Here is a 24,251-nt window from a genome sequence, read left to right as displayed (position 1 = left end):
AAATGAGGTGCAGATTCAAACAACGTAAGACTGCTGTAGGTGTGCGACTGTCGCTGTCCTAAAAACGGCTTTAGGGGATAAAAAAAATCCTGAAATTTATCACGATATACAACATGCATTACCCCCATATATGTGTTTATATGTTTCACTGTTTCACCAGAGGGCGTCTAATGTGACCAACGCAATAAACACAATGGATGATATAATAATGGATGATGATAATTAGAAATACGTGATCATCTATTGTTTATTTGTTTTTAATGCGTTCGACGCATAAGAAGCATTGATGTTTGAGAAAGTCTTAAATATGCAAAATGTCTCAAATATAGAAATTCCCAGCGCTTCTCGTGCTCAAATGTTTCGCTCTGTCATGAAGTTAGAATATTATATGAAGTATCGCCAGAAAAAGGGTTTTCCCCAAGTCACAATGATGTCATGATCTTCTTTTTCCCCAAAAAATACAACTTTAGTATAAAAGAATGACCAATTTCAATCCATTTTAGACGTCTTACAGCTAGCTTTATTCTCCCCAGATGGTGGCATTAAAAAATTAATAATTGTGAGTCTTCGGGCAGCTTTTTTAGATCGGCCAAAGTAGGTTCGTAACGTACGTTGGCATTACTTCCGGTCACTATATATCTGAATTAAGTGTGTACTGCAGCACAACAAAACAAACGCGTAATTGGAGGTTCAGTTATTTGGCCACGTAGAATCATCGCATCGAGTTGTCTTAACTAGGTATGGTTTGTTAGATAGTTAGTTATTTGTGAACAAGCGAAATCTATCTTAGAATTTACTCTTTTTAGTCTGAAAATGTATAAATGTATGCAGTTCGTCTTCAGAATTTTGATGGCGATTCAGCAATCTCGAGTATTCTAAACTTCTGATTTCTAGGTAGTCGTTGGTAATTTATTACGATTTAAATGGGGGCTAGGATGTTTGATATAAACTTTATCAGAACACTTGAAGTGTTCAGTTTTCAAATATGAAATAATTGAACCGATTAAAGTATTTGAAATCGAAATTTTTATACTATTTTTCACAAACATTGCATGCTGTTATTGCATTCTACACCTTTTCAGTTTTCCCGAGGTTTTTCTTGTTGCTGTTAATAGAATTTATTTATCAGAGTATCGAGCGCATATATTAAATACGATAAATTATATTTCTGAATATTAAAAATGAAATAGTATATTATTCTTGTAGCAATACAGGGAATCAGGCCCGAATATTAGAATATTAGTTATTTAGTTACTACTGAGCTGCATGTGTCACTGGAGTAATACTCAGGACTGGCAATAGTAACTAAATGACTGAAGGTAGTCCGATAGACGATGACTCACATGACTAAAGTTAAACATTCAAATGCACCCCTCAGTCAAGTTGAACTGCTATATAGTCACTTGAGTACAGAGAGTCAGAGAGACATCAATAGACCTTTCCCCTTTTAGCTTTCAAGCGCGCAATGCGTGACGGTAGTTGATTATCAAGCAACTTTGAGTTGCGATATCGCCTGCTTTGAAGCGATTTTGTTTGTAAGAAAAGCTTGTCGATTCTTATTGCTTCTTTGTTAAATTAAATCACTCCTAAAGATGGCGAAATAACAACTCAAATTGACCTTGATAATCAACTATCGTCAGTGACGCGTTGCGTGCTTGAAAGCTAACTGAAGAGGAGATGTCTAATGAACACGAAATATTCTGACATTTAGTACTACATACTTTTCATGAAATCTCTATAATATTAGCAGCCACAATTCACACCAGAAACAGATTATTTGACATTTTTCTGGATTCTGGAAAAGCTTGGGCAAAGATTAGTTTAACTAAAATCATCTGTGGGATACCAAATGTATTTATTACAAGCAGAGCCAATTCATTCTGGGGTATTACGCAGACTGAAATCTGTGCATATAATAAATAGCATATACAGTATCTATGTAGTATACCTTTTGTACTCCCTGCCCTAAAAGTAAAAGCACTTACGTTAAACTGTGAACATGTAGGTCTGGATTCAAGACGCGCCATGGCAGCTGAATTTATGAAGTCACGACGAGAAAGTGCAAGTTACTTCTGGTACATGGAGCATGAACTTGGCCATGGGGCAACTGGCAATGTTTATAAATGCCAAGACAAAGTAAATGATTCTCTATTTTATATTTTATATGTTCGGTTTATCACTAATTTAATGACGTTTAGGTTTATAAACCCGCTATTTCAGGTAGAACGGAAGCCTGCTTCAGAGGCTGTTCACATGAGCCCGGTTACCGAGATTTAACTAAGCGTAAACCAAACTTTGAGGTATTCAAATAACATTATCCTGGTGGTCATGTATAGTAACAATAGCATGTGCTTGTTCGGTTTCAAAAAGACTTGTTTTAAATACCTCGAAATCATCTCAAGCATCGTTGCGGAATCTCAGGTAACGGCGGGGCTCATGTGAAGTGTGAACAGCCCCTCAATGCTTGCTATTTCAAGATATGATATGCTGGCGTAGTTATTTTTTGTTTCGTGAGCACTAGACCATGGTCTGCCTCTTCCCTGGCTACAACCCTGCTGACTACGTTTTTACTGAAGTGCAATTTTCAAATTTTAACTTTATAATAGAAAACAGGGAAGGAATTTGCAGCAAAGGTGTTTAATGTACATGGAATGAACAGACCAGAAGATGTGACTGGACGAGAGCTGAATGTTCTGAGGAAACTTAAAAACTGTACACATGAAAATATCGTGAGAGTTATTGAAATCGAAGAAGAGGTATTTAATTGCAAACTATAATTTAACAAAAACTTTTATCAGCAAATCTCCGCTTTCTACTTGCTTTTTAAGAAGCATCTTCAAGGGTATAATTATATCAGTATTTTTGAAACTGCTTGTCTTACTCACCAAGCCCAGATGTACTTAGTCATTGATTGTGTATATTTTTAGAGATGTTCCAATGGTTAGCTATGATTTTTCATTTGCAGATGAATTTCGACACCTATGTGATAATCATGGAGTATTGCTCAGGAGGAAGCCTACATAGTATGTTGGATAAACCCGAGAATGCGTTCGGTTTTGATGAGAATGATTTCAAACAAGTCGCCTTTGATGTTGGTAAGTTAAAGTTGGACGAATTTTAGAAATGGTAAGCAAAAATGTGGTTCTTGAATACACACGAGTTGTATCTTGAACGTGCAGTGGCATTAGATGATTGTGAGGATGAATAGGCGCAGGATTTGTCTGGGTAAAATCCTACTTCGATTGCAATCTTGTCCAGATGAAGTTCTTTTCAGTGGGGGTCCTTATATTTATCAGCAGTTATATATAATATTGTCAATTGTAGTACATAATATGTCCTATATGCTTAATTTGAAATTATTCGGATATTAAATTATGTCTTATTGCGTTTTTTGTCTCCTATACAAGTATCTGGTATGAAATATCTGAATGACAATAGCATGATTCATCGTGATATAAAGCCTGGGAATATCTTGAGATATATCAAAGATGACTACAGGTGAGGACTGCATGAGTCAATTGATTGACTCACTATTAACTGTGATTGGACGTATGAGATACGATCAAGCCCATTCCACTATATTTGTTCACGCGAACCGATAGTAGAAAGGGAACCAACTTTTTTCGCGGCAAATAGGCCTAGGAAAGGTCACTTTCTCTTGGCTTGAACTAGAGGTATATATTGATTTCTTATTTTGAGCTTTATATCTTGCAGCTCCGTCTACAAGTTGACGGACTTTGGGGCAGCAAGAGAACTTGCACCTGAACAAGAATTTATGTCAATTTATGGGACAGAAGAATATCTGGTATCAATTACCATATAAATAAAATCTAACTCGCAGATTCGGATCATACATGAAATTTAAATTGCTGGACAGTGATGAGATAATTTATTTAATGCTATCAGAATGATAATTATGACAATATACAATGATATTATTATTCAAGGGCTCTAAATAATCTTCACTTTTTAAAAATTTTTTCAGCATCCTGATATGTTTGAACGAGGTGTCCTAAAATTTTCTTCCAAAGACAAAAAGTTCACAGCAAACGTAAGACACTCTCAACCTAGTCGCACTTTGCAGGAATCACGCCGGTTAAACTGAAAGGCGCGATTAGGGCTTTAACTGAAATTGATTTGTTTTGATGTTTAATAGGTTGATTTGTGGAGTCTTGGGGCTACATTTTATCATGTTGCAACTGGTAAACTGCCGTTTAGACCTTACGAGGGTAGAGTGGACCGTCAAAAAATGTATGTAAAACAAAATATGCGTGTTTTGCCTTCAACACATGTTCTTATTTTTAATTTTTTAACTTTATAAACATCATGCCACCATTTTGCAACATATCATTTGTATGCATTTATCACTAACACGACAAATTTGGCAGAAACACCACTTATTGCCAATTTTTAGGTTTGAAATAACTAGTAAAAAAGGACCGGGAGATATTTCTGGTATCCAGAAAGAAAAAGACGGACCCATAGAATGGAGTAACAAACTACCCGAGCATAGCAGATTGTCACAGTAAGAATATTCACATATGCAATGCTAACACATTAATGTGTAATACTTTAAGTTAAACCATGTTTTTGTAATTACCAGAGGGTTAAAAGAACATTTACTGAAAATTCTGCCCAGACTTCTTGAGACAGATCCAAACAAAGGAATGAAGTTTGATGAACTGTTCCAAGCCATGGAAAAGATAAAGGCAATGAAGGTTGGCGAAGGACAATTTTATCGCTGTCTCTGCCACAGATATATCAAATTTACCTACCAATATCTGATCTTAGCCAGTGTTATATTATACTTGTATAGGTGATTCACGTTTATAGCGTGCATTCCGGAACAATTCATTTAATTTATGCAAATCCAGAAGACAAGTAAGTCACTGACTTTGATTATTAACTGGATGATTGTAGATAGAATTATCAATGCGCTGCACTGTATTGATATTATTTCAGAACCGTGTTTACTTTAAATTACTAGTAAAGGCAATCCCATGGATATAATAAAACCTCTAGTGCATGCAGGCTATTAAAAATGCCACAATAATGCAAGCGTGACTACAACGTGTATGTAGGTTCTTGGCAGAGTAAAATCCCTCGAAAAATCTAGCTGTTATTAAAAACCCAGCATTTTCCTACCCGTTTAGTTTTGCTCGTTTCCAAGAGCTGGTTGCAATTCAAACTGGTGTGAGTGCCCGACAACAAGATTTATTTTACAACAACTATACTTTCAAACCATGCTCAATGGCGACTGTTTCGACATATCCCAATACAACGGTAAGATATGTTACACTTACCCAACCGTCAGGGTACATTATTACCGCGAAGTAATCGCTTAATTGCAGTATTAATTACCTCATGTAGCTAACTGCTGAGTTTTATTTCCATTTAGGAACAGAGACCAATACTGGTTCTTGGTGGGGACAGTATACCCTCGGAGAAAATTTCTGCCCAAGTGGATCGTATGTAACGATTTTTCACAGCATATTCCATGGATCAATAATTCTGAGCTCTTCTTGCCACATCTCTTCGTCTTGTACTCCATCCTCGTTCCAAGGTTTTACTGCGCACGCAGTACGCGAAAAACCTGGGAACGAGGATGCTTGTACTCCTTCAGTCATATACTCAGGCAATGGCGTATTTCTTAGTTACTTTATTAATATTTGCCTCATTGTCACTCATTACAGTAAAGAAGCCGAGATTTCACACTTCTACAAACATAGAGCTTTTGGAATCTGATGCCGCAATAAGCAAGGTGGATGCATGATCAATGTTTTAATCCCAATTTCTGTTGTAGGTTGATTAAACAAATGATGTATTTTTCAATTAATGTTAACTTAAGGTGGCGGCTTCAAATATACAATGGTGCTTGCACAATGTGAAAAACGTTGACGTATCAACGAACTTGACTTTGGAGGCAGCTCAAAACGTCATGTAAGAAACGTATTTAAATCTAGCTTTGTGACCCGGGCATGAGGCAAGGTGTTCACTGTACTTCTAACATTTGGCCTCCATACCGACCATACGGTTTAATAGACATATCGCAACGAAGCGGGGAATTATACCGTAACAGTTATCATGACAATCACGCACGTCGTTGAATTCTCTGTTGTTCAGAGTTATGTCATTAAGCTTAAAAAGTGTATTACGGCATTAAATGACAGATTAAGACATGTTCTTTCCTTTAGTTCATGTTTACCCAAATCTCGATCGATCTGCATCGTGAGGACAATGGTTTTTTTGCACCATCAAATATCCTCCAGTAGCGTCACCTCGAACGTCAAATTCATACTTTTGAAATATTAATCAGTAAAATCTTAAAATATTGATGAATATAGTGAAGCCGTCTCAACATCAAACTCCAACCCATTGCCAAGCTTCCGTGCATATATATACAATTTCTTCATTGTCCAATGTAGAATCATGTAAAATATTATTTAATTGTATATTTTTATGAATATGATAATCTTTCGAGTATATGCTAATAATATGATACCCAAATAATATCCAAACTTTAGGACATTGTTAAAACGAAAAGCAAGAAAATACCTTGACGACGCAAAAGCAATCGAAAATCACTGCCAAAGCATAGTGATGAAGCACCAAGCTTGTCTCAATGGGTAATTATTGCAAATATTTCAATCCAGTTAAATATATATCGCACTATGGATATATTGCGGTATTTTGACATATGTTCAGTCAGACAGTGGAATATTGATTTTCTTTTTGTAGATGTAACTTTCAAGTGGAAGTTATGCAGACAATAGGCAATGATGAAGATATTCCCAAAGGTAAGAAGGTGTTTTAAACTGAGCTATTCGTTTTTCTCTTGGCCAGTTGAAGCTGCATGTGATTTGTTGCCATACAATTTATACCAGGCATCATCACCGGGCGTCGCACGATCTTAAACCTTTATTGAAAACGTGAGAAACTAAATCGCTACTAATCATGACTAAGTAAACTTTTTTAAATTTAGAAATTGTCGCCGAGCTGGATACCTTGATTAAAGAGACCGATAGTTTTAAGAAAAACATGGAAAAGGTATTGACTGTGTTTTCTCTGAAGCCCATTCAGTATCAAAGGTCAGGTGAATGTTCACCCAACAAACGGCGAAATGTGCTAGATTAGCAATTGGGGTGCATGCGGCTGATTTATATCAATTCAAGCTATCTAATATGAGCGTGTGTAACTTTCAAGCTTCAAGGAGAAATGGTTGCACCGTTGGAAAAGTTACGTACTACGGCACAGACCTTGCTTTCTGATGGCGAATTGGCGAAAAAATGGGAAAATATGAACATTGATGACAAGCCTGAAAAGTAGTAAGTAATAATGTCGAAGTACACTCCTTTTAATGTTACAAAAGATATTGTTAATAATTCCGCATGGGGCAACCTATCGTAAGTTATTATTGTTTAAAAATCCTCATCTCATTCTTACACTGAGCTTTCATTTTAGTGTTGCTAAGATAAAAATGTACACAGAGAAAGTAGAAGAGATCACAGGACGTATTCAATGGAGAAAAAAGCATAGATATAGTAAGTTCATTTTTGTCTATGCTCCAGTAAGTTCATTTTTGTCTTTGCTCCAGTAAGTTCATTTTTGTCTATGCCCCAGTAAGTTCATTTTTGTCTATGCCCCAGCAAGTTCATTTTTGTCTATGCCCCAGTAAGTTCATTTTTGTCTATGCCCCAGCAAGTTCATTTTTGTCTATGCTATAGATCCAGTTACCTAAGATATTAGAAAATAAACCTCTAGACCACAACAATTAACCAAATCACTTTCATCACGTTGTTTTTAATAATTTTCTTGTATGATTGCATGGCGACTCTACAAGTTATTATAATTACGTTGTTTTTACTTAGATATTACCAGGGAACATTTAGAACAACATAAGTTTGACAGGTATATTGCACGCACTAGCGTAGAACTTTATGTGTGAAGTAATTGTCTTGTCGCGTTGTATATTTTATATGTAAAAGCAAAAGCGTAGGTTCGATTCCTGCCGGAGGACCGATAGTTGACTCATTTTTCTATCAACTGTTCCTGGCTTGAATTTGAAGTGTGTATAATTCCACTCCATATTCACATTGATTTTAAAATGAATTTAGTGACTTTTTCTATTTTTCGGAGGTTTACCACTTAATCTGAACTATTATTGCCATAAAAAAAATTGGGACAGATTAAATTAAGCAGTAAAATTTAGATTTATGGACGTTGATACTTTGGTGAACGATGAAAAATTAAGCTTATAAAGCTGATTAAATAAAGGAAATAATTATTGTCTTACGAGCAAAATAGGGTCGTCTCTTATGTCTATAAGTCATTTCTACAAAACTAAGCAATACTTCGTCATCCTTTGCGAGTTTATAACGTTCAATGTTTTAGTAAAACAACCTTTATTGAATTACCTTTATATTCTACCAAATCATAACAGGAAATGTCGTTAATAGACCTTATGCATCATGACGTATCAAGCCATGACGCCTGCAGGGAATTCTTGTTTTAGTAGTCACGGCGAAAAATTCAAACTTCAAAATTTCCCGCCGTGGCTACAAAAACCAGAATTCCCTGCAGGTCTCACGGCTTATTACGTCATTATGCATAAGGTCTATTAACCTGGAATTTTTCCCTCACCTCAGATTTCATTTGGAAGAGTACTTTACGAAGGCCAAAGATGCAATGGACGCCTGTCAAAACCGAAGACAAAAGTTACATGAGAATTTGCAGAAGTGGTTGGAGTAAGAACAGTTTTCTAATTCGGATGACAATCATAAGGCAGTCTGCAAGAAACATTCGAACGTTATGCGTTGACTTACTGTAAAAAACTTAGTACTTTGGTACCCTGTATTATTATTGTTTTATATAAAGCCATATTTTATATTAGGGAGGTGTTCACCTGTCGAAGCAATTTGAAGCAAATGCGCAAAGAAGTAGAATCGTTTATTGACATGTTTAATGCTCTGGCATCAAGTGAAGAGAAGGTAGGAATTAATGTATATTATCGTAAATTCAAGATGACAACACCTCTTCCCTTCTTATAAACGTTTTGCTCTCCCTCCTCCAGTAATCTTCTTCTCATCCTGCCTAATATTTCCGAAAAGTCTCCTCCCCCCTTCTTGAGTTGATATGCTCTACTCAACAAACCTCTCACTCTTACTTGTTCCTTCGATAAACCTCTCAAATAAATGCCCACACATGTCTCAACAAGCATTCCTCCATATTTTCCTTACTAATATTTCCCTAAATAGTTTTGCTCCTCTTTCACATCATTCTGATGTCATTCTCTTCTTCTAAATTCTCCTCCCCCTGTTTCTTTATAATATACACTTCAAAATACGCTTCCCTATGGCAGCGGGAAAACATTTACTTATTAGTGATGTATGCATTCATTTACTCGTTTTTTGCCTTATCCCAAGTAGTTCATATTAATATATTAATTTTTTGGCGGCTTAAGTGACTGTATTATTCTCTGATCGCTCAAAATCTTTTGATAAATCGAGATCAAGTACGTCTGCTTTGAGGAATAACTATGAATAGAATGATGAATACACTCTACGAATTAATCCTGCTTCTAAATATAACACACGTGCATCTTAAAGTTAAGAAGAAATTCAGGTCTCAGGTTAACTGGAGATGTGGCAGTATATCGTAATGAAAAGTACCTTTTTAAAAGTCGTCAAATAGTATTAACTGAAACAAAACTTATTCGATTATTACAGTGGCGTGCCGATCACATGACAAGAATGAAGAGCGTTGTGAGTAAAGCTCGTCACCAGGTTCGCCGCGCAATCAGTACGCAAAGTTCTACATCTGACCAACAGTCGTCTTCAGAAGATGCAAGAAATGATGGTGACGTTGTGCAACTTGGTTCAGATTTTATTGACGACATAAATGACAAGTGAGTCATAGAATGCTATACTAAATCTCTGAGTTAACAAAGCCCGCCGCACATGTGAGCTATTATTAGCTATAGACCACGCTTGACTGTTATCTCAGCAAGTTACTCTCACGTGCGGATAGTTTTTCGTGATGAATTCGCAACGAGAGGCAAGTTTCTCACGCGTGCGGATGGTTTTCGGGCTGAGCTAACTGCTTCGCGAGGTCGTTAGCTCAGCTGATAACACTCGTGGGCGGCGAGCTTAAGAAAGGCATATCTCCCTATCTGTCGACGAAATGTGAAACCGTATGATACAAAACTCAATAATTAAAAACAAAATTCAATAATTGTTTTGTTATCTTTTTATTGTTAGGCTACAAGTTCTTACAACTGAAACAAAAGAAGCAAAATCTCAGTTGAAAAAAGGCTCTGAAACATTTCAAAAGTAAGCTTAAGTGCATAATAATCACGTAACATTGAGAAGGGATAAGAAAGGTTAAATGCACTTAACTCGAGTCATTATTGTATGGATGACGTAAATTTAAAATTTCAGCACGTGTTTGGAACTTTTAGGATAAACTCTTGAAATATTGCGTTAAATTTCCCATCACCTAATGTTTGAAAAGTCCTTAAATATGTTAAATTTATTAAATTTGAAAGCCTACCGTTGCCTTGTTCTTGACTTGAAATTTTTTGATATATTCGTTTTTTTGTTTTTAGGTTTGTTGAAGATCTCATTGAAGGCTTGAGTGAAAAGACTCGAGAAATGCAAAATGAGCAACAGATCGATCCCACACGAGCTTCGTGAAGAGTGCATTCATGCATCATGAAAGGCATTTTAAATTACCAAAGGAGCCCGCTTTATGTATTCTTATGGAGTGGAAACTTGTAATTCCAAGATAATCATATACAATCTTAGAAAAGCCAAAAATAAGCTTCTTGTTTTGCGAAAAATATTCTTGATTTCCTATTTCCTTCAGATAGTTATTGGAAAAGGCCATATATTTATCGTTTGTCCGGGTTTCCAGGCCTCTTTTCGATGTTTACTTCTCTGCTTCTCTGTTTTATATTTGTTCTATATTTTATTTACATTAGTCTGTTCGTTATATCACTGATTTGATCAATAGTATACCATAGTTATTTGTATTGGATATTGTCATAAATTATACAACGAGATAAAAATTCAACCAATCATTGTTTCATTGTTGAGTCTTAATGACGATCCGTTATAAAAAGACAATGACTGATGACAGATACTTTCAATCTCGTTTAAGTTTTCCAGCCATGAAAATGAATGGCGGTTGAATTTATATATATGGTGCATTCGCCAGTTTGGATAAATGAGTGAATTTAGACTTAATAATTTTTAATCACGTTATACCCTTCGGACTAAGGAATAATTCAAACTGAGGATTTAAAAGCCATATTAACAAGAGCGAAGACACGGTTACACCGGATAAATGCGATTTCCCGTCGATAGGCTACAGCCTTTCTCCCTCAATCAGGCGCAGCATTACGTCATGAGGGAAGGATTTTTTTCTAAAGGGATGGAGAGGGTCATTCATGTAGCGCATCTTTAACAGTTAAGAATTAATATCGCTTTAATTTAGGCATTGAAATGAACACTGTTGCATGATATGTATAAGATAAAGTGAGGATAGATTAATTTCTGTCATCAAAAACAAATGACACTTTTATTTTAAGCTTACACTCTTATCAAGAATAAATCATAACTTATGCACAAACCAACTTTCCAGTCTTTTATTGAAACAGAATACCCTCTCCGGTCTCTCATACTTTTGCCCTATACGTCTTGAACAATAAGAATATTTTAAAAATCTGACCGTCCATATCTGACAGCTATATTAGCATATTTAATTATTATTTTGCGGACATGTTTTAAATGGCAAAATTTATTATTGCGACAAATTGGGAATGTTTAGATAACCCAAGAGATGATAAATTTAATTAAACCAAACACCTTTTATTAGTTAGCAATATAGAAATAGTCAGTAAACCAGTTGTAATTTTTGCTTTGCCTAATTTGTTTTTCGATTGATTTTCGATATTTTACGAGTTATGTCGTAATTGGTTGCAAACAATTCCAGCTGGCAGCCTGGAAAGTTACTTTAGTTAAGATTGATTTACTATATTTAGAACCTTAAGTCCATATGTCTGCATACATGCATGTATCATGGCGTCTGGTTCGTTATCTATGCATGCTTCTTGTCCCCAATTAATTCAATGACGATTGAACACATTGAATTTTAATATTTGGTGTATGAAAGAACCTAAGTACATGTACCTACTTCGGCAGAGTGGCAAAATTAATTCGTGGCAAAATTAATTCTAGACAATGAAGAAACTTTTTGTTTAAAGATAGCGTGTATAATATGAACCTCGAAACTTCTTTGAACGTGATATTTCTCTGTCTTCTCAACGTCTCATTCATGATTGCAGGAATATTTTTAAATTCCGTTGTTATAATCAGTTTTTGGAGATCGTCACAACTACGAAAGAGACTATGCTACTTTATGATTCTTGTTTTATCATGTTTTGATCTGGCTGTGGTTATCATCACTCATCCTCTTCTCATTTGGTCAACGATTTCTGTTTTCCTGTCAGTTCAAATTAATCAAACGCTGGAACAAACAAGGATGTACGTCTCAGGCGTTCTGCAAACCTTTTCTGCGTTGGCTCTTCTTACACTGAATATCGAACGGATCTTCGCTTTAAAATATCCCTTCTTTCATCAAACCTCAGTGACAAAAGGGAAGATGGGATTTCTTCAAGGGATTTTGATGGTATTATTTATCAGTGTTTTAGCATTGCAGCGCGTGATCCGGAGATCATTAATCTATACATTTACAACGGTTTATACTTTCATTTTATTGTTGTCGTTCCTCTACCTCAATTACAAGATGTTTACCATCGCTTTGTCCAAACGCAGGGACGACATAATTACAGAGTCGGATGGTCAAGAAAGAGAAAAATCGAAGTTCCTATTTAAAACATTTTCCACTTGCTTCTTATTAATTTTTTCTTTTTTCATTTGTTCTTGTCCGATAATTGTACATTCTGTGTTGTGTCAAACAGTGTGGAAAACGTCCCTTTACCACAACAGACGAGTGATTGTGCTGCATATTTGGGCAAGTACATTTGTCTCAATGAACTCGACATTCAACTGTCTGATATTCTTCTGGAAAAATTCTGTTCTTCGAAGGGAAGGCACAGAGATTTTGAGTTGTATAAAATGTAAAATTTTGGTCACGTAAATTGTCTGCATGCAGCATGCATGTGTATTGTTGTCGCACTAACGCAAAAATACTACAAGTATTTTACAAATGGGCGAATAGATCGAGAAACACCCATGCAAGGCTGAATACATCAGTTTGTAAAATATGCGAATGTTTTGTGGGGATATATATCATGCAGCCTTTAACTTTGCCATCTTTTATGAATACCTTAAATATGATGAATAAATTTATGGAAAACCGATTAGGTTTAGTTTTATAAGAGCCAGAAACTTGCATGAGGTATTAAAGAATATTGAAACTTTTCTGATAACTTGATAATAAAAAAGCAGGGAGCAGCGTGGCAGCGTCTTCAAACAACTTAGCATCAAATGTGGTATAACAACTGCCTAAAATAGAAGTGTTTTGTCTATTTGAGGCAGTTGTTATACCACATTTGATGCTAAGTTGATATTTAAAAACTATCATCATTGCAAAGAATGCACAACAAAGGCAAAGAAACGAGATTTTTCGATCAAATATTTTGGTCCATAACTTCCTATTTTCGCATAATTATGTTCATTTGAATATTCATTTAATTGCTTTACATAAGCAAATATAATACAGTGCGGTTTGCCTTTGTCTCAGTGCCTCAAGAAAAGGCTCACTTAATTTCCGCATGTTTTTCATCAGTTTCGCGATGTTTTTTTACCATGCTCAAGGAGACGGAGAGGAAGAAAAATACAGACCCCTGGATAACTCAAGAACAATCGAAGGCATCAAGATTGCTGTGCTGAAATAGACATGCAAAAAAGAGAATATGGGAGCATATGATTTAAAATTTCGATAATACAATCATTTCAGAAAGTAGATTTCTCTTTTTTTTCTTATGCATTGTTCGTGTTTAAAGTTGATTAATAAGCCACTAATTATATATTTGAACATTGTGTTTCGATTTTTTTGAATGGCGAAATTTATTTTTGCGACAAATTAGAAATGTTTATATCACCTAGGAGATTGAATTTGACATAAAACTTTCATTAGTGCTATAGGAAATTAGTTGTATAATTTCAGCCCCAGCTTCTTTAATTGTGCTTTGATTTCTGAGTTCGTATGTCCCAATTGCATGGCTAGTAATTATAGTTTCATGCAGTGTGGTAGAAATTGATCTACCTCGAATCCTCGATGAAAATAACCCGAGGGAGTGCATGCTATACTTCTCCGAAAACCTTGCATTCATCATGTTCTTCATTTGCCTCTTTCAAAGGCAGAATTATTTCACATCCGCAGTGCATCGATCCTTGGTTTTGTCAAATATAGAGGCGCAAAATGATGAGGTGCAGGTGCAAAAGATGCGACAATGAATAATTATATCACATTTGATGCGAAGTTGTTTGAAGACGCGCCGCCATGCACACTGGTCCCTGGGTATATTGCCCTATTCCTTATTGTTGCCAAGGTATTAGGTTCACACATCCATATGCATGTCCACATCGTCATATATAGTTTCAACGATTTACGTCTTTTGTCACATGTTAATCCAGCGGCCTGGAATTAACAAGGGCTTGCTTTTATAAACTGATATCCTTTTTTTCATCAAACAACAGTGACATAATGTTAAGATAAACATTAATATCCAGATGACGTCAGTCTATCTATGAACACGTGTCATGATCACATGAACACTAGCAATATGAAAGTTTTGTTTCATGCAGTTATTAGTTAGTTGTAGTTGACTCCAGTACTTGTAAAGTTGTACAAGTTTTCGTTGATAAATATTGTTTATATAAGTCTTCCACCGTTACAAGTTTAACAATCTTTCTTCTGGGATCTCCAATGATATATTTCATTATTCCTGTGGTATGCATTTGCCACGCATCGATCTATATCCATTTATAATCGCTTACTTTTTTATAATATTGTTGATTTTTGTGTTATATCTAGTTTACTAAGGTTAGCCGAAATTATGATATTAGGATAAGTCCACAAGCATTCATCATATATAATGTAACCGACAATTGAAGAATTGTTGGTTGTGCTTCCATGAAAATGTTTAGTCTTTGTTTATCCACCTTCCACATAGAGCAAGAAAAAGTCATTAATCCGCTTGCCATATCGCCACAGTAAATATGCGCTTTTTTCTCTACCTTTCGACGTTAAATGCACATAATAAAATAGTATTGTTGTCCTTAAAAATCAAAAACCAAACTTTTATTATTTGTCGATAGAAAAATGAAAGCGCTCCCTTTTTCTTCCTTTGGAGTTTCCTTTTTATTCATAGGGCATGCGGATGCCAGGCACGGATTGCCAACTAGGGTCAGCTGTTTTAATTGTTCCAAGTTTCTCGAGAAATAATTATTATAAAAATAGTTAATATATACTTATTATAAAAATTGTACTTTAATAAAAATAGTTCAAGCCCATTCTGGGGTCGCTTTGAATGTCCTTTCCATTCCATACATACAAGCCGTATTTCATATGTACCGAGATACAGTAACGACAATTGATATAATGAGCTAACTGTCTATTTCATGTTTTTAATGTATTCGGCACATCTAAAATTCGGTGTTGAGACGGGTCTAAGTATATATCTACTTATACACAATGACAAAATTTTGTAGGCAGATGTTCAAGGAAAATTTTGTTAAAGAATAACGAGAAAATATGAACATCGAAACTTCCTTAAACGTGATATTTCTCTGTCTTCTCAACGTTTTATTCATGATTGCAGGAATATTTTTAAATTCTGTGGTTATAATCAGTTTCTGGAGGTCGTCACAACTACGAAAGAGACTATGCTACTTTATGATTCTTGTTTTATCATGTTTTGATCTGGCTGTGGTTATCATCACTCATCCTCTTCTCATTTTCTCAACGATTTCTGTTTTCCTGTTTCAAATTAATCAAACGCCGGAGCAAACAAGGTTCTACGTCTCAGGTATACTACAGAACTCGTCAGCGTTGGCTCTCCTCGCTCTGAATATCGAACGATTCTGCGCTTTAAGATATCCTTTCTTTCATCAAGCATCAATAACAAAAGAGAGAATGATCCTTCTACAAGGAGTTATGACGATATTAATCTCTATCATTCTGGTAATATTGCCGCACACAATTTGGAAAACTTTAATCTTTCCATTTTTAACGGTTTACGTGTTTATTTTATTGTTATCGTTTATCTATTTCAATTATCAAATATATATAATCGCTATGTCCAAACGCAGGGACGAAATAGTCGCGGAATCGGATGGTAAAGAAAGAAGAAAACCCAAGTTCTATTTTAAAACATTTTCCACTTGTTTCTTAGTTGTTGTTTCCCTTTTCGTTTGTTCCTGTCCATTAATTGTACATTCTGTGTTGTGTCAAACAACTTGGTCGTGGAGTATGTGCATTCACACCAACAGACGAGACATTGTGTTGCATATTTGGGCAAGTACATTTGTCTCGATGAACTCGACATTCAACTGTCTGATATTCTTCTGGAAAAATTCTATTCTTCGACAGAAAGGCATAGAGATTATGAGTTACATAAAATGTAAAATTATTTAAGATTTTGAATGGTCAATTGTTGTCACATTGCATCGCGAGTCTAGCTTGCATGCATGTTAACTACTGGGCATCCCAAAAACGTAATTCGGTTTAATTGATAGCTACCTTTTAAATGAGTGAATTACGCAGAAATAAATTTTATTGAAGGAACGTGTAAGTAGATTTTTGTATGTTACAATTTTATTTTACTAAAAATTCACGAAGACATTATAGTTTTTAAATTCAATGGCATATTTGTCGAAATTTATTAATTTGTTATTTGTCAAAACTATATACAAAGAACGCCGCTATGCTAGCAAATAATGATCAATCATTGTTCGTGTTAAATAAATAATTGGACATTTGTCTATTATGGTATCATGTTTGCAACTAAATGCATTAGCAATTCACATAGAGTCCATCTTTCAGTGGCGTAGGAAGCATCCAGAGGTTGGAGGGTAACCCACCCAAAAATAATCATCTTTCTTCAGGAATCTCCAATGATATATTTCATTCCTGTCATATGCATTTTGCGGCGTATACTTGGGAGAACATCGATCTATCCATTTATAATCGCTCACTTTTCTATAATATTGTTGATTTTTGCGTATTTAAACTACGAAATCTTTAAAATTGCCAAATGTAAGTCAAAACGCAGAAACGCAAAAATTGTAATGCGGCCAGATGATCGGGAAACAAAAAAAATAAACTTCTAGTAGTCCTTATCTCTGAATGTCTGTTAATATCTAGTTTGCTAAGGTTAACGTTAGCCGAAATTGTGAGCTTATTAAATTGAAATTATATATAAAGTTTATGTATATTAGGATAAGTCCACAAGCATTCATCATATAAAATAACAATAACTTCCACGGAGAATGCATGGAGACTTGTGAACAAGGGCACAACTCAGGGAAGTGTGATTGCACCGTATTTGAATAATGTTTTTATGAATGATTTGGAATTAGAATTGGATGGCAGGCCTGCTCTCTTCAAATATGCGAACGATTCTAATATAATTATCCCTGTGTGCAAAAATAAAGAATGTCGAACAGATTTGGTGGGACAATTTTTAATTTGGTCTCAGAATAACGATATGAATTGTAATCAAGTGAAATGTAAAGAACTGATTTTTCGAAAGAAAGGATTTAATCACTTTAATTAAAGTGATTCCACCTATTCATAATATTCCGCAATATACGGACCTTTCTGTTTTAGGAATGATATTTCAAGAAAATTGTAAATATTGTTACATGCTGATATAAAAGCTAAACTACTCAAAGCAAACAGATGTTTGTATGTCATAAGATCCTTGCGCGGAAAGAAGGTGCTTGTCAGGAAGTAGATAAGCTTTTTAAGAGCTTAGTTTTACCTATTCTTACCTACGGTCTGTTAGTATATGGTGCCTCAGAATTGGACACGACTGTTGTACAAACGTTTTTAGATATAGATGTTATGTCTCTTATTATATAAATGTACGTGATCTTTTAGGAATCGCAGATTGGCTAAAATTTATACGAGAATGACGATGTTTTGCTTTGCAAAGACGATAACAGAGGGGATCGAAGTTTTGCGGAGTTTTTCAAAATGATTCAATATTGACAAAGCAAACGACACTTAATTTGCTAGTTAATACGCGATTTATGGTAGTAAATTTTCTGTCTTGGGAGTTTTTCTCCATGTATGCAGATATATTATTCCTGGCAGTAATATAAAAGTAGAACGTTATATACTAATGAATTTTTGCATTAACTGTCTGGGTGAACTTACATTGCGCATGTTTTCTTTTTTGCCACGATGCTGGAAGAGGACGATGTGCAGAAAGACATTATATCGCCTGGGTAACTGATGGACACTGATTAGAGACGTGTAAAAGAAGACTTCTGAAATGAGCGAAAGGAAGAAATGTTAGCAAATGGACATTATGCACCTAGACCTTATGACCCGGCAAAGGGCCAATTTGCCTCGGACTCCAGACTTAAGGGCGTTTTTCACTTCAAACGTACTCATAGCGAAACGTAGCGTATCTCATTGTTTTAAAGTCATTAGTTCTGGTCGAATACTTCGGAAACATATAGAAATAGAATACGTTACGCTACGATACGATTGAAGTGGAAAACAGGGCTTAAGGGAGGCTAAAAAATGGTGAAAGTACCAGAGAACGGAGGGGAGAAAGCCAAGGGTGCGCTAAAAGAGCTCCAGGCTCTGAAATTTCTCTACAAGGCTCTGCATGCATCCACTCTTTTTAGTGAAAAAAAATTTTATAGGGAAAGAGTGCATGTACAAAGAAACTTTCTAGTCCTTGAATGAATAACGCCCCCCGGCCCCCTCCTACCCTCCCACACTGTAGAAAGTTTAGAAAGTTAAAAATCATCGATTGTATTAGCAGCTATTGGCATAGTTGATTCCCCACACGTTTTGCATAGCTAAATTCAATAGGTCGTACATATCACGACGAAATGTAAATATTTAAAAATAAACCTAAGAAATGACAAATTTAATTGATGCGACCGCTATGGGAAAATTGATTAAACAAGTTGTGATTTTTCATTCGCTTAGTTTGACTTCGACTTTTCATATTGTTTGTTCGGAAAAATTGGCCTTTGTATCATTGCAGGGTGGTAGGCATTGGTTTATTTTGCTGAACCAGTGCGTGCTGGTTTGCTAATTCCAAAAACCCTGTTTTGCAGCTGCTATGCATCTTTAGAAGGGGCATGGAATTCCTAATATGGCCTAATATATCTGCATGCAGTATATCTATATTTGCAGGCTTTTCCTAAATAGCCGCAAACAGACACGAGGACGATAAAATATACCTGAATATCCTTTCCATTCCATATATACAATTACAAGCCGTATTTCATATGTACCGAGAATACAGTAACGATAATGGATATAATGAGCTCTATTTCATGTTTTTAATGTATTCGGCACATCTAAAATTCGGTGTTGAGACGGGTCTAAGTATATATCTACTTATACACAATGACAAAATTTTGTGGGCAGATGTTCACGGAAAATTTTGTTAAAGAATAACGGGAAAACATGAACATCGAAACTTCCTTAAACGTGATATTTCTCTGTCTTCTCAACGTTTTATTTATGATTGCAGGAATATTTTTAAATTCTGTGGTTATAATCAGTTTTTGGAGATCGTCACAACTACGAAAGAAACTATGCTATATTATGATTCTTGTTTTATCATGTTTTGATCTGGCTGTGGTTATCATCACTCATCCTCTTCTCATTGGTTCAACAATTAACCTCTTTCTGTTCCGTGTTAATTTAACGCTGGAACTAACACGTTTCTACGTCTCAAGTTTACTACAAAACTTTTCGGTGTTGGCTGTCCTCGCTCTGAATATCGAACGATTCTGCGCTTTAAAATATCCTTTCTTTCATCAAGCATCAATAACAAAGAAGAGAATGATGCTTCTACAAGGAATTATGACAATATTAATCTCTATCATTCTGGTAATATTGCCGCTCACAACTTGGAAAACTTTAATCTTTCCATTTTTAACGGTTTACGTGTTTATTTTATTGTTGTCGTTTATCTATCTCAATTATAATATATTTATAATCGCTATGTCCAAACGTAGAGATGACAGAGTTACGGAATCGGATGGTAAAGAAAGAAGAAAACTCCAGTTCTCTTTTAAAACATTTTCCACTTGTTTCTTTGTGGTTGTGTCTCTTTTCATTTGTTCCTGTCCATTAATGGTATTTTCTGTGTTGTGTCAAACAACTTGGTCGTGGAGTATGTGCATTTACACCAACAGACGAGAGATTGTGTTGAATAATTGGGCAAGTACATTTGTCTCGATGAACTCGACATTCAACTGTCTGATATTCTTCTGGAAAAATTCTTTTCTTCGGCAGAAAGGCATGGAGATTATGAGTTATATAAAATGTAAAATTATTTAAAATTTTGAATAGTCAATTGTTGTCACATTGCATCGCGAGTCTAGCTTGCATGTTAACTATTGGGCATCCCAAAAACGTAATTCGGTTTAATTGATAATACCTTTTAAGTGAGTGAATGTATTAGAAATGAATTTTATTGAAGGGACGTGAAAGTAGATTTTAGTATGTTACAATTTCATTTTACTCAAAATTAACCAAGACATTAGAGTGTTTAAATTCAATGGCATATTTGTCGAAATTTATTAATTTGTTATTTGTCAAAATTATGCAGAAAATGCCGCTATGCTAGCAAATAAAAGTGATCAATCATTGCTTGTGTTAAATAAATAATTTGACATTTGTCTATTATGGTATCATATGGTATCATGTTTGCAACTAAATGCATGCATGAGGTTCATATTGTTTATCACGGACCACGGCCTGTAAATGTGTTTTGTTCGCCCTGTTCGTCGGTACCGCTTAAACCAATCTCATCAACTTTGACGCCGAGCATGATATTATATAAACGATCTTAAAATCGTCTGTAATATTGTATTAGACTATTAGTTTATATATACCTGATTTCTCATATTAAACGTTGTATTTAATATCAAGGGCCAAGACAGAATACTTACGTAATGAAATATTAGCTTGACTTGTTTATCAAACTTTATACAATATGCCACATAACGACTCCTGATACTTCAACTGACACAGGTTCATCATTCTCAGCTTCGCGGTTAAAATTAATCACGATCAGTTTTTCGATTTTTCTACGCTTCCCTTTCACATATGCAATGTATTTATGATACAGATATATAGCGGGTTTATATTTCTACAGAAACAACGTACAACGTTAAGCCTCACACTAGAATTATTCATTTAAAATAAACCTGTTTATTCACACTTCTGGCACACCTTGAAATTCCTAGCTTTGGTCAGGGTTGGTAAGTTCTGAATAAAAAGTTCAAATATTGTTATTGAAAGCCTTTGATTCTTTTGTTTTAAACAAAGAAAACAATGGTTATGTATTAATGATAGTTGGCATAAGTACAGAATACAGATGTATTCATAACTCCCCCAAAGGCAGGGTGTCTCAAAAAGAACGAAAACTATTGAAATCACTCATTGTTAAAATTTGAATGAGGTGTTCACGAATTTTAGCCCGTGGGGATTTAATGCAACTGATAAAATGCTAAATGCTTTGTGTTGCTAGAGAAAGGGGACATGGCGAAGGTCATGGTGCTTGAGATTTAAATATTCTTATCCATATTTGTAAATTGTAAATATTGTTAATAAATATAATTTTTGCGTACAAACAAATTTTACTGCAATGATATATGCATGCATAAAAATGCTTATTTATGGCAAACATTTATACACCTATATATGGGTCCCATGCAACATGCAGGGTGCTTAGGCATTCAAACTCTAACAATTACATTCATATGGGTGATTTCAATAGTTTTCGTTTTTTTTGAGACACCATGTATATTGCAAGAAAACACTCATATCGTCAGAACTTGAAAGCTGTGGTGCATAACAGAGATTTTGTGTAAAGCAACAATAATGAAAGAATAATTATACTGAACAATTTCCGAAATCCTATCAATAATATATATTTTAACAACAGCAGCAGTATGGCAAGATAATTATTGTTATACAAAAACTTGGAAAAATGAGGAAAATCACGGAGACTTAAGTTGCGTACTGAAAAGAGGCTTAAAGAGCAACCGTTTTTCCGTCAAGTACTTTGTAACGTGCGGTATTTTCTCTGTAAAACGTATTTATTATACAACACATCAATACTTTATTACAAACAAAGAAATGAAATACATGCAACTTTTATAGATATATACTCTAGCTATATTCTCTCTATATTTTTACTACTATATATACATCAAGTTCATTTTGGATTTATTATATTATTTTACTCACGAACAATATTTCTGATAGCAGGAATATATGCACCAATGCATGACTGTGTAGTTGTATTCAATACTGCAAACTTAATTTAATGTTTATTAAAGCTGGTCTTTTCGTCAATTTTCACTGAGACGTTTTACGTTCATTTATAAAAACACGATAACGATATAGCTACGCTAGCGTAATGGAAATTTCAGATCAAAAGTTGTGATCCACTGGCACTGGGACCAGTGATCAGTTCATACCAAGCCGTAGTTTATTATACCCAGTTGTTTAAGTAGGTTTTTTCCCTTTTGATTTTGTATTAGCCCAAATGTCAGCTCGACAGCGGCAGGATTTTACCAGCATAATTTCCCTCATGTGGACTTTATTTTTTCTTCCAGGGCATTTCATTCGGATGAACCGTTTCTCTGTCACGACAGGCACGCATGCGTTGCACGTGCGAAAGCTGGCCAGTGGAAATCGCGGGACGTAAAATGACGTACACTGACCGTAGCAAAACCTGTTATAAACGAGTTTGGATTCACAGCCAGGTTCCGTGATGCGCTCCTTGAATAAAGCGCTCCTACACCAGCTCTTGTTCACAGCTGATGGCAATATTGGAAGGGTGATACCCTTGTCTTTTGTGTGTAGTTTTGGCTTCCCTTCCAGATTGTACGGCATTGTGATAAGAATAAACAAAACGATCATTGCGGAAAAACTAAAAAAGAGGAAATGATGGATCAATAAATAAATTACGTTATTCATAGTTTGGATAGAGCCGGAGACAATAAAAAAATAAGACAAGTTGTACTTTTGTTGGCGAATATACAAGTAACACTTCGACATCTCGAAAGATTTTCTATATGTTTTAAAATGGGTCTAATATGAAGCATGTTAGACTCTCCTCAGTTTACGAAGGGTTTACTTTATTTTCAAAGAGAGACTAGTGCCGTATTTTGTGAGATAGTTAGGCGACAAACGGAACAATGAAAACGTAAACAAGTAATATTTTTCCTGATGATCCAAAGCTGCACCACATGATAATCATATAAACTAAAGATTGCCGTTAAACAATATACAATTTGCAAGTCTTAATTTTGTATTTGCTTCTTCGTGAACATTTCATGAAGTTGGTTATGATCGGATCATTCCGATGGTTAATACTCCAATGGAATTTACTATTTGTACGCAACAAAATGTCTCACTTAACAAGATCAAAATAGGACACTTACATTTTAGCACTCGACATTTTCTTCTTTTACTGGTACAACTTTAGACTTTAGACGAATTTTCAATCAACAAACTTTGATAGCTCTTGTACGCTTCGCAGTGTGGTTTGAAGTGAATGTCTGCCTCTAAACGGCGTTTTTATGCACAAATTCTCAGCATGAGCTGGCGAGCTTTGAGGAAACTTGTCTAGAAACGCGTGCCGATCTGACTGTCACCTCCCTGAACAAGCAATTAATTGTCAACTCGATTACTCATAACACTCAATTACTCATAGCGTAAACACAGCATATCTCGCACTCAACTGATGCTTGGAAACCGCACAAAATGTAAACCATGCGCATTTATTTGTCTTCACTACGAAAGCGTCTTTGTATTGAAGTTATTTGGTTTTAATATGGTAAAGCCGTAGCTTATACGATCATCAAGTATTGATAAGGTGTTATTTAAGTGCGAACAAGATCGGATTTTCCGCCTCAAGAGACAAATGTGTGTGATACGGTTAGGGACGTTATGTCTAGTCTCGCTCCGTAAACTGTTTAAATCTGGCGTAGCACGCGCGGGTGTCAATG

At 35.2% G+C, this 24,251-nt stretch overlaps 2 protein-coding genes and 1 pseudogene across 2 annotated transcripts; 2 read left to right on the top strand and 1 right to left on the bottom strand.

Moving 5' to 3' along the window:
• The first annotated feature begins 576 nt into the window (after positions 1-576).
• On the top strand, positions 577-11,070 carry LOC114533538 (serine/threonine-protein kinase TBK1-like). Its single transcript, XM_028555069.1, has 26 exons — positions 577-738; positions 2,006-2,136; positions 2,607-2,756; positions 2,966-3,095; positions 3,408-3,498; positions 3,715-3,805; positions 3,986-4,051; positions 4,157-4,251; positions 4,415-4,525; positions 4,604-4,718; positions 4,817-4,881; positions 5,154-5,283; positions 5,399-5,468; positions 5,694-5,761; positions 5,849-5,940; positions 6,525-6,626; positions 6,739-6,797; positions 6,983-7,047; positions 7,204-7,325; positions 7,462-7,541; positions 7,869-7,908; positions 8,646-8,744; positions 8,891-8,987; positions 9,726-9,904; positions 10,257-10,328; positions 10,604-11,070. The coding sequence occupies exons 2-26, from the start codon at positions 2,026-2,028 to the stop codon at positions 10,689-10,691; spliced, it is 2,388 nt and encodes a 795-aa protein (XP_028410870.1). The 5' UTR covers positions 577-738; positions 2,006-2,025; the 3' UTR covers positions 10,692-11,070.
• Positions 11,071-14,476: 3,406 nt separating this feature from the next.
• On the top strand, positions 14,477-18,164 carry LOC114533491 (annotated as a pseudogene).
• Positions 18,165-22,410: 4,246 nt separating this feature from the next.
• Positions 22,411-23,785, bottom strand: LOC114533536 (gremlin-2-like). The gene is made up of 2 exons (XM_028555068.1): positions 23,685-23,785; positions 22,411-23,170 (listed from the first exon to the last, which is right to left on the bottom strand). The coding sequence occupies exons 1-2, from the start codon at positions 23,699-23,701 to the stop codon at positions 22,744-22,746; spliced, it is 444 nt and encodes a 147-aa protein (XP_028410869.1). The 5' UTR covers positions 23,702-23,785; the 3' UTR covers positions 22,411-22,743.
• Between the last annotated feature and the right edge of the window lie 466 nt (positions 23,786-24,251).

Source organism: Dendronephthya gigantea, unplaced genomic scaffold, assembly GCF_004324835.1.
Source record: "Dendronephthya gigantea isolate DGI-Jeju-01 unplaced genomic scaffold, DenGig_1.0 000092F, whole genome shotgun sequence".
In the NCBI taxonomy this organism is placed as follows: Eukaryota; Metazoa; Cnidaria; class Anthozoa; order Malacalcyonacea; family Nephtheidae; genus Dendronephthya; species Dendronephthya gigantea.
This window is presented reverse-complemented; position numbering and strand designations above follow the sequence as displayed.

Bases quoted from the DNA above. Each gene is read 5' to 3' on its own strand.
- LOC114533538 (XM_028555069.1), top strand. From the start codon at position 2,026: ATGGCAGCTGAATTTATGAAGTCACGACGAGAAAGTGCAAGTTACTTC. The intron at 3,096-3,407 runs GTAAGTTAAAGT...CTCCTATACAAG, and splicing joins ACAAGTCGCCTTTGATGTTG to TATCTGGTATGAAATATCTG. The intron at 7,326-7,461 runs GTAAGTAATAAT...CTTTCATTTTAG, and splicing joins GATGACAAGCCTGAAAAGTA to TGTTGCTAAGATAAAAATGT.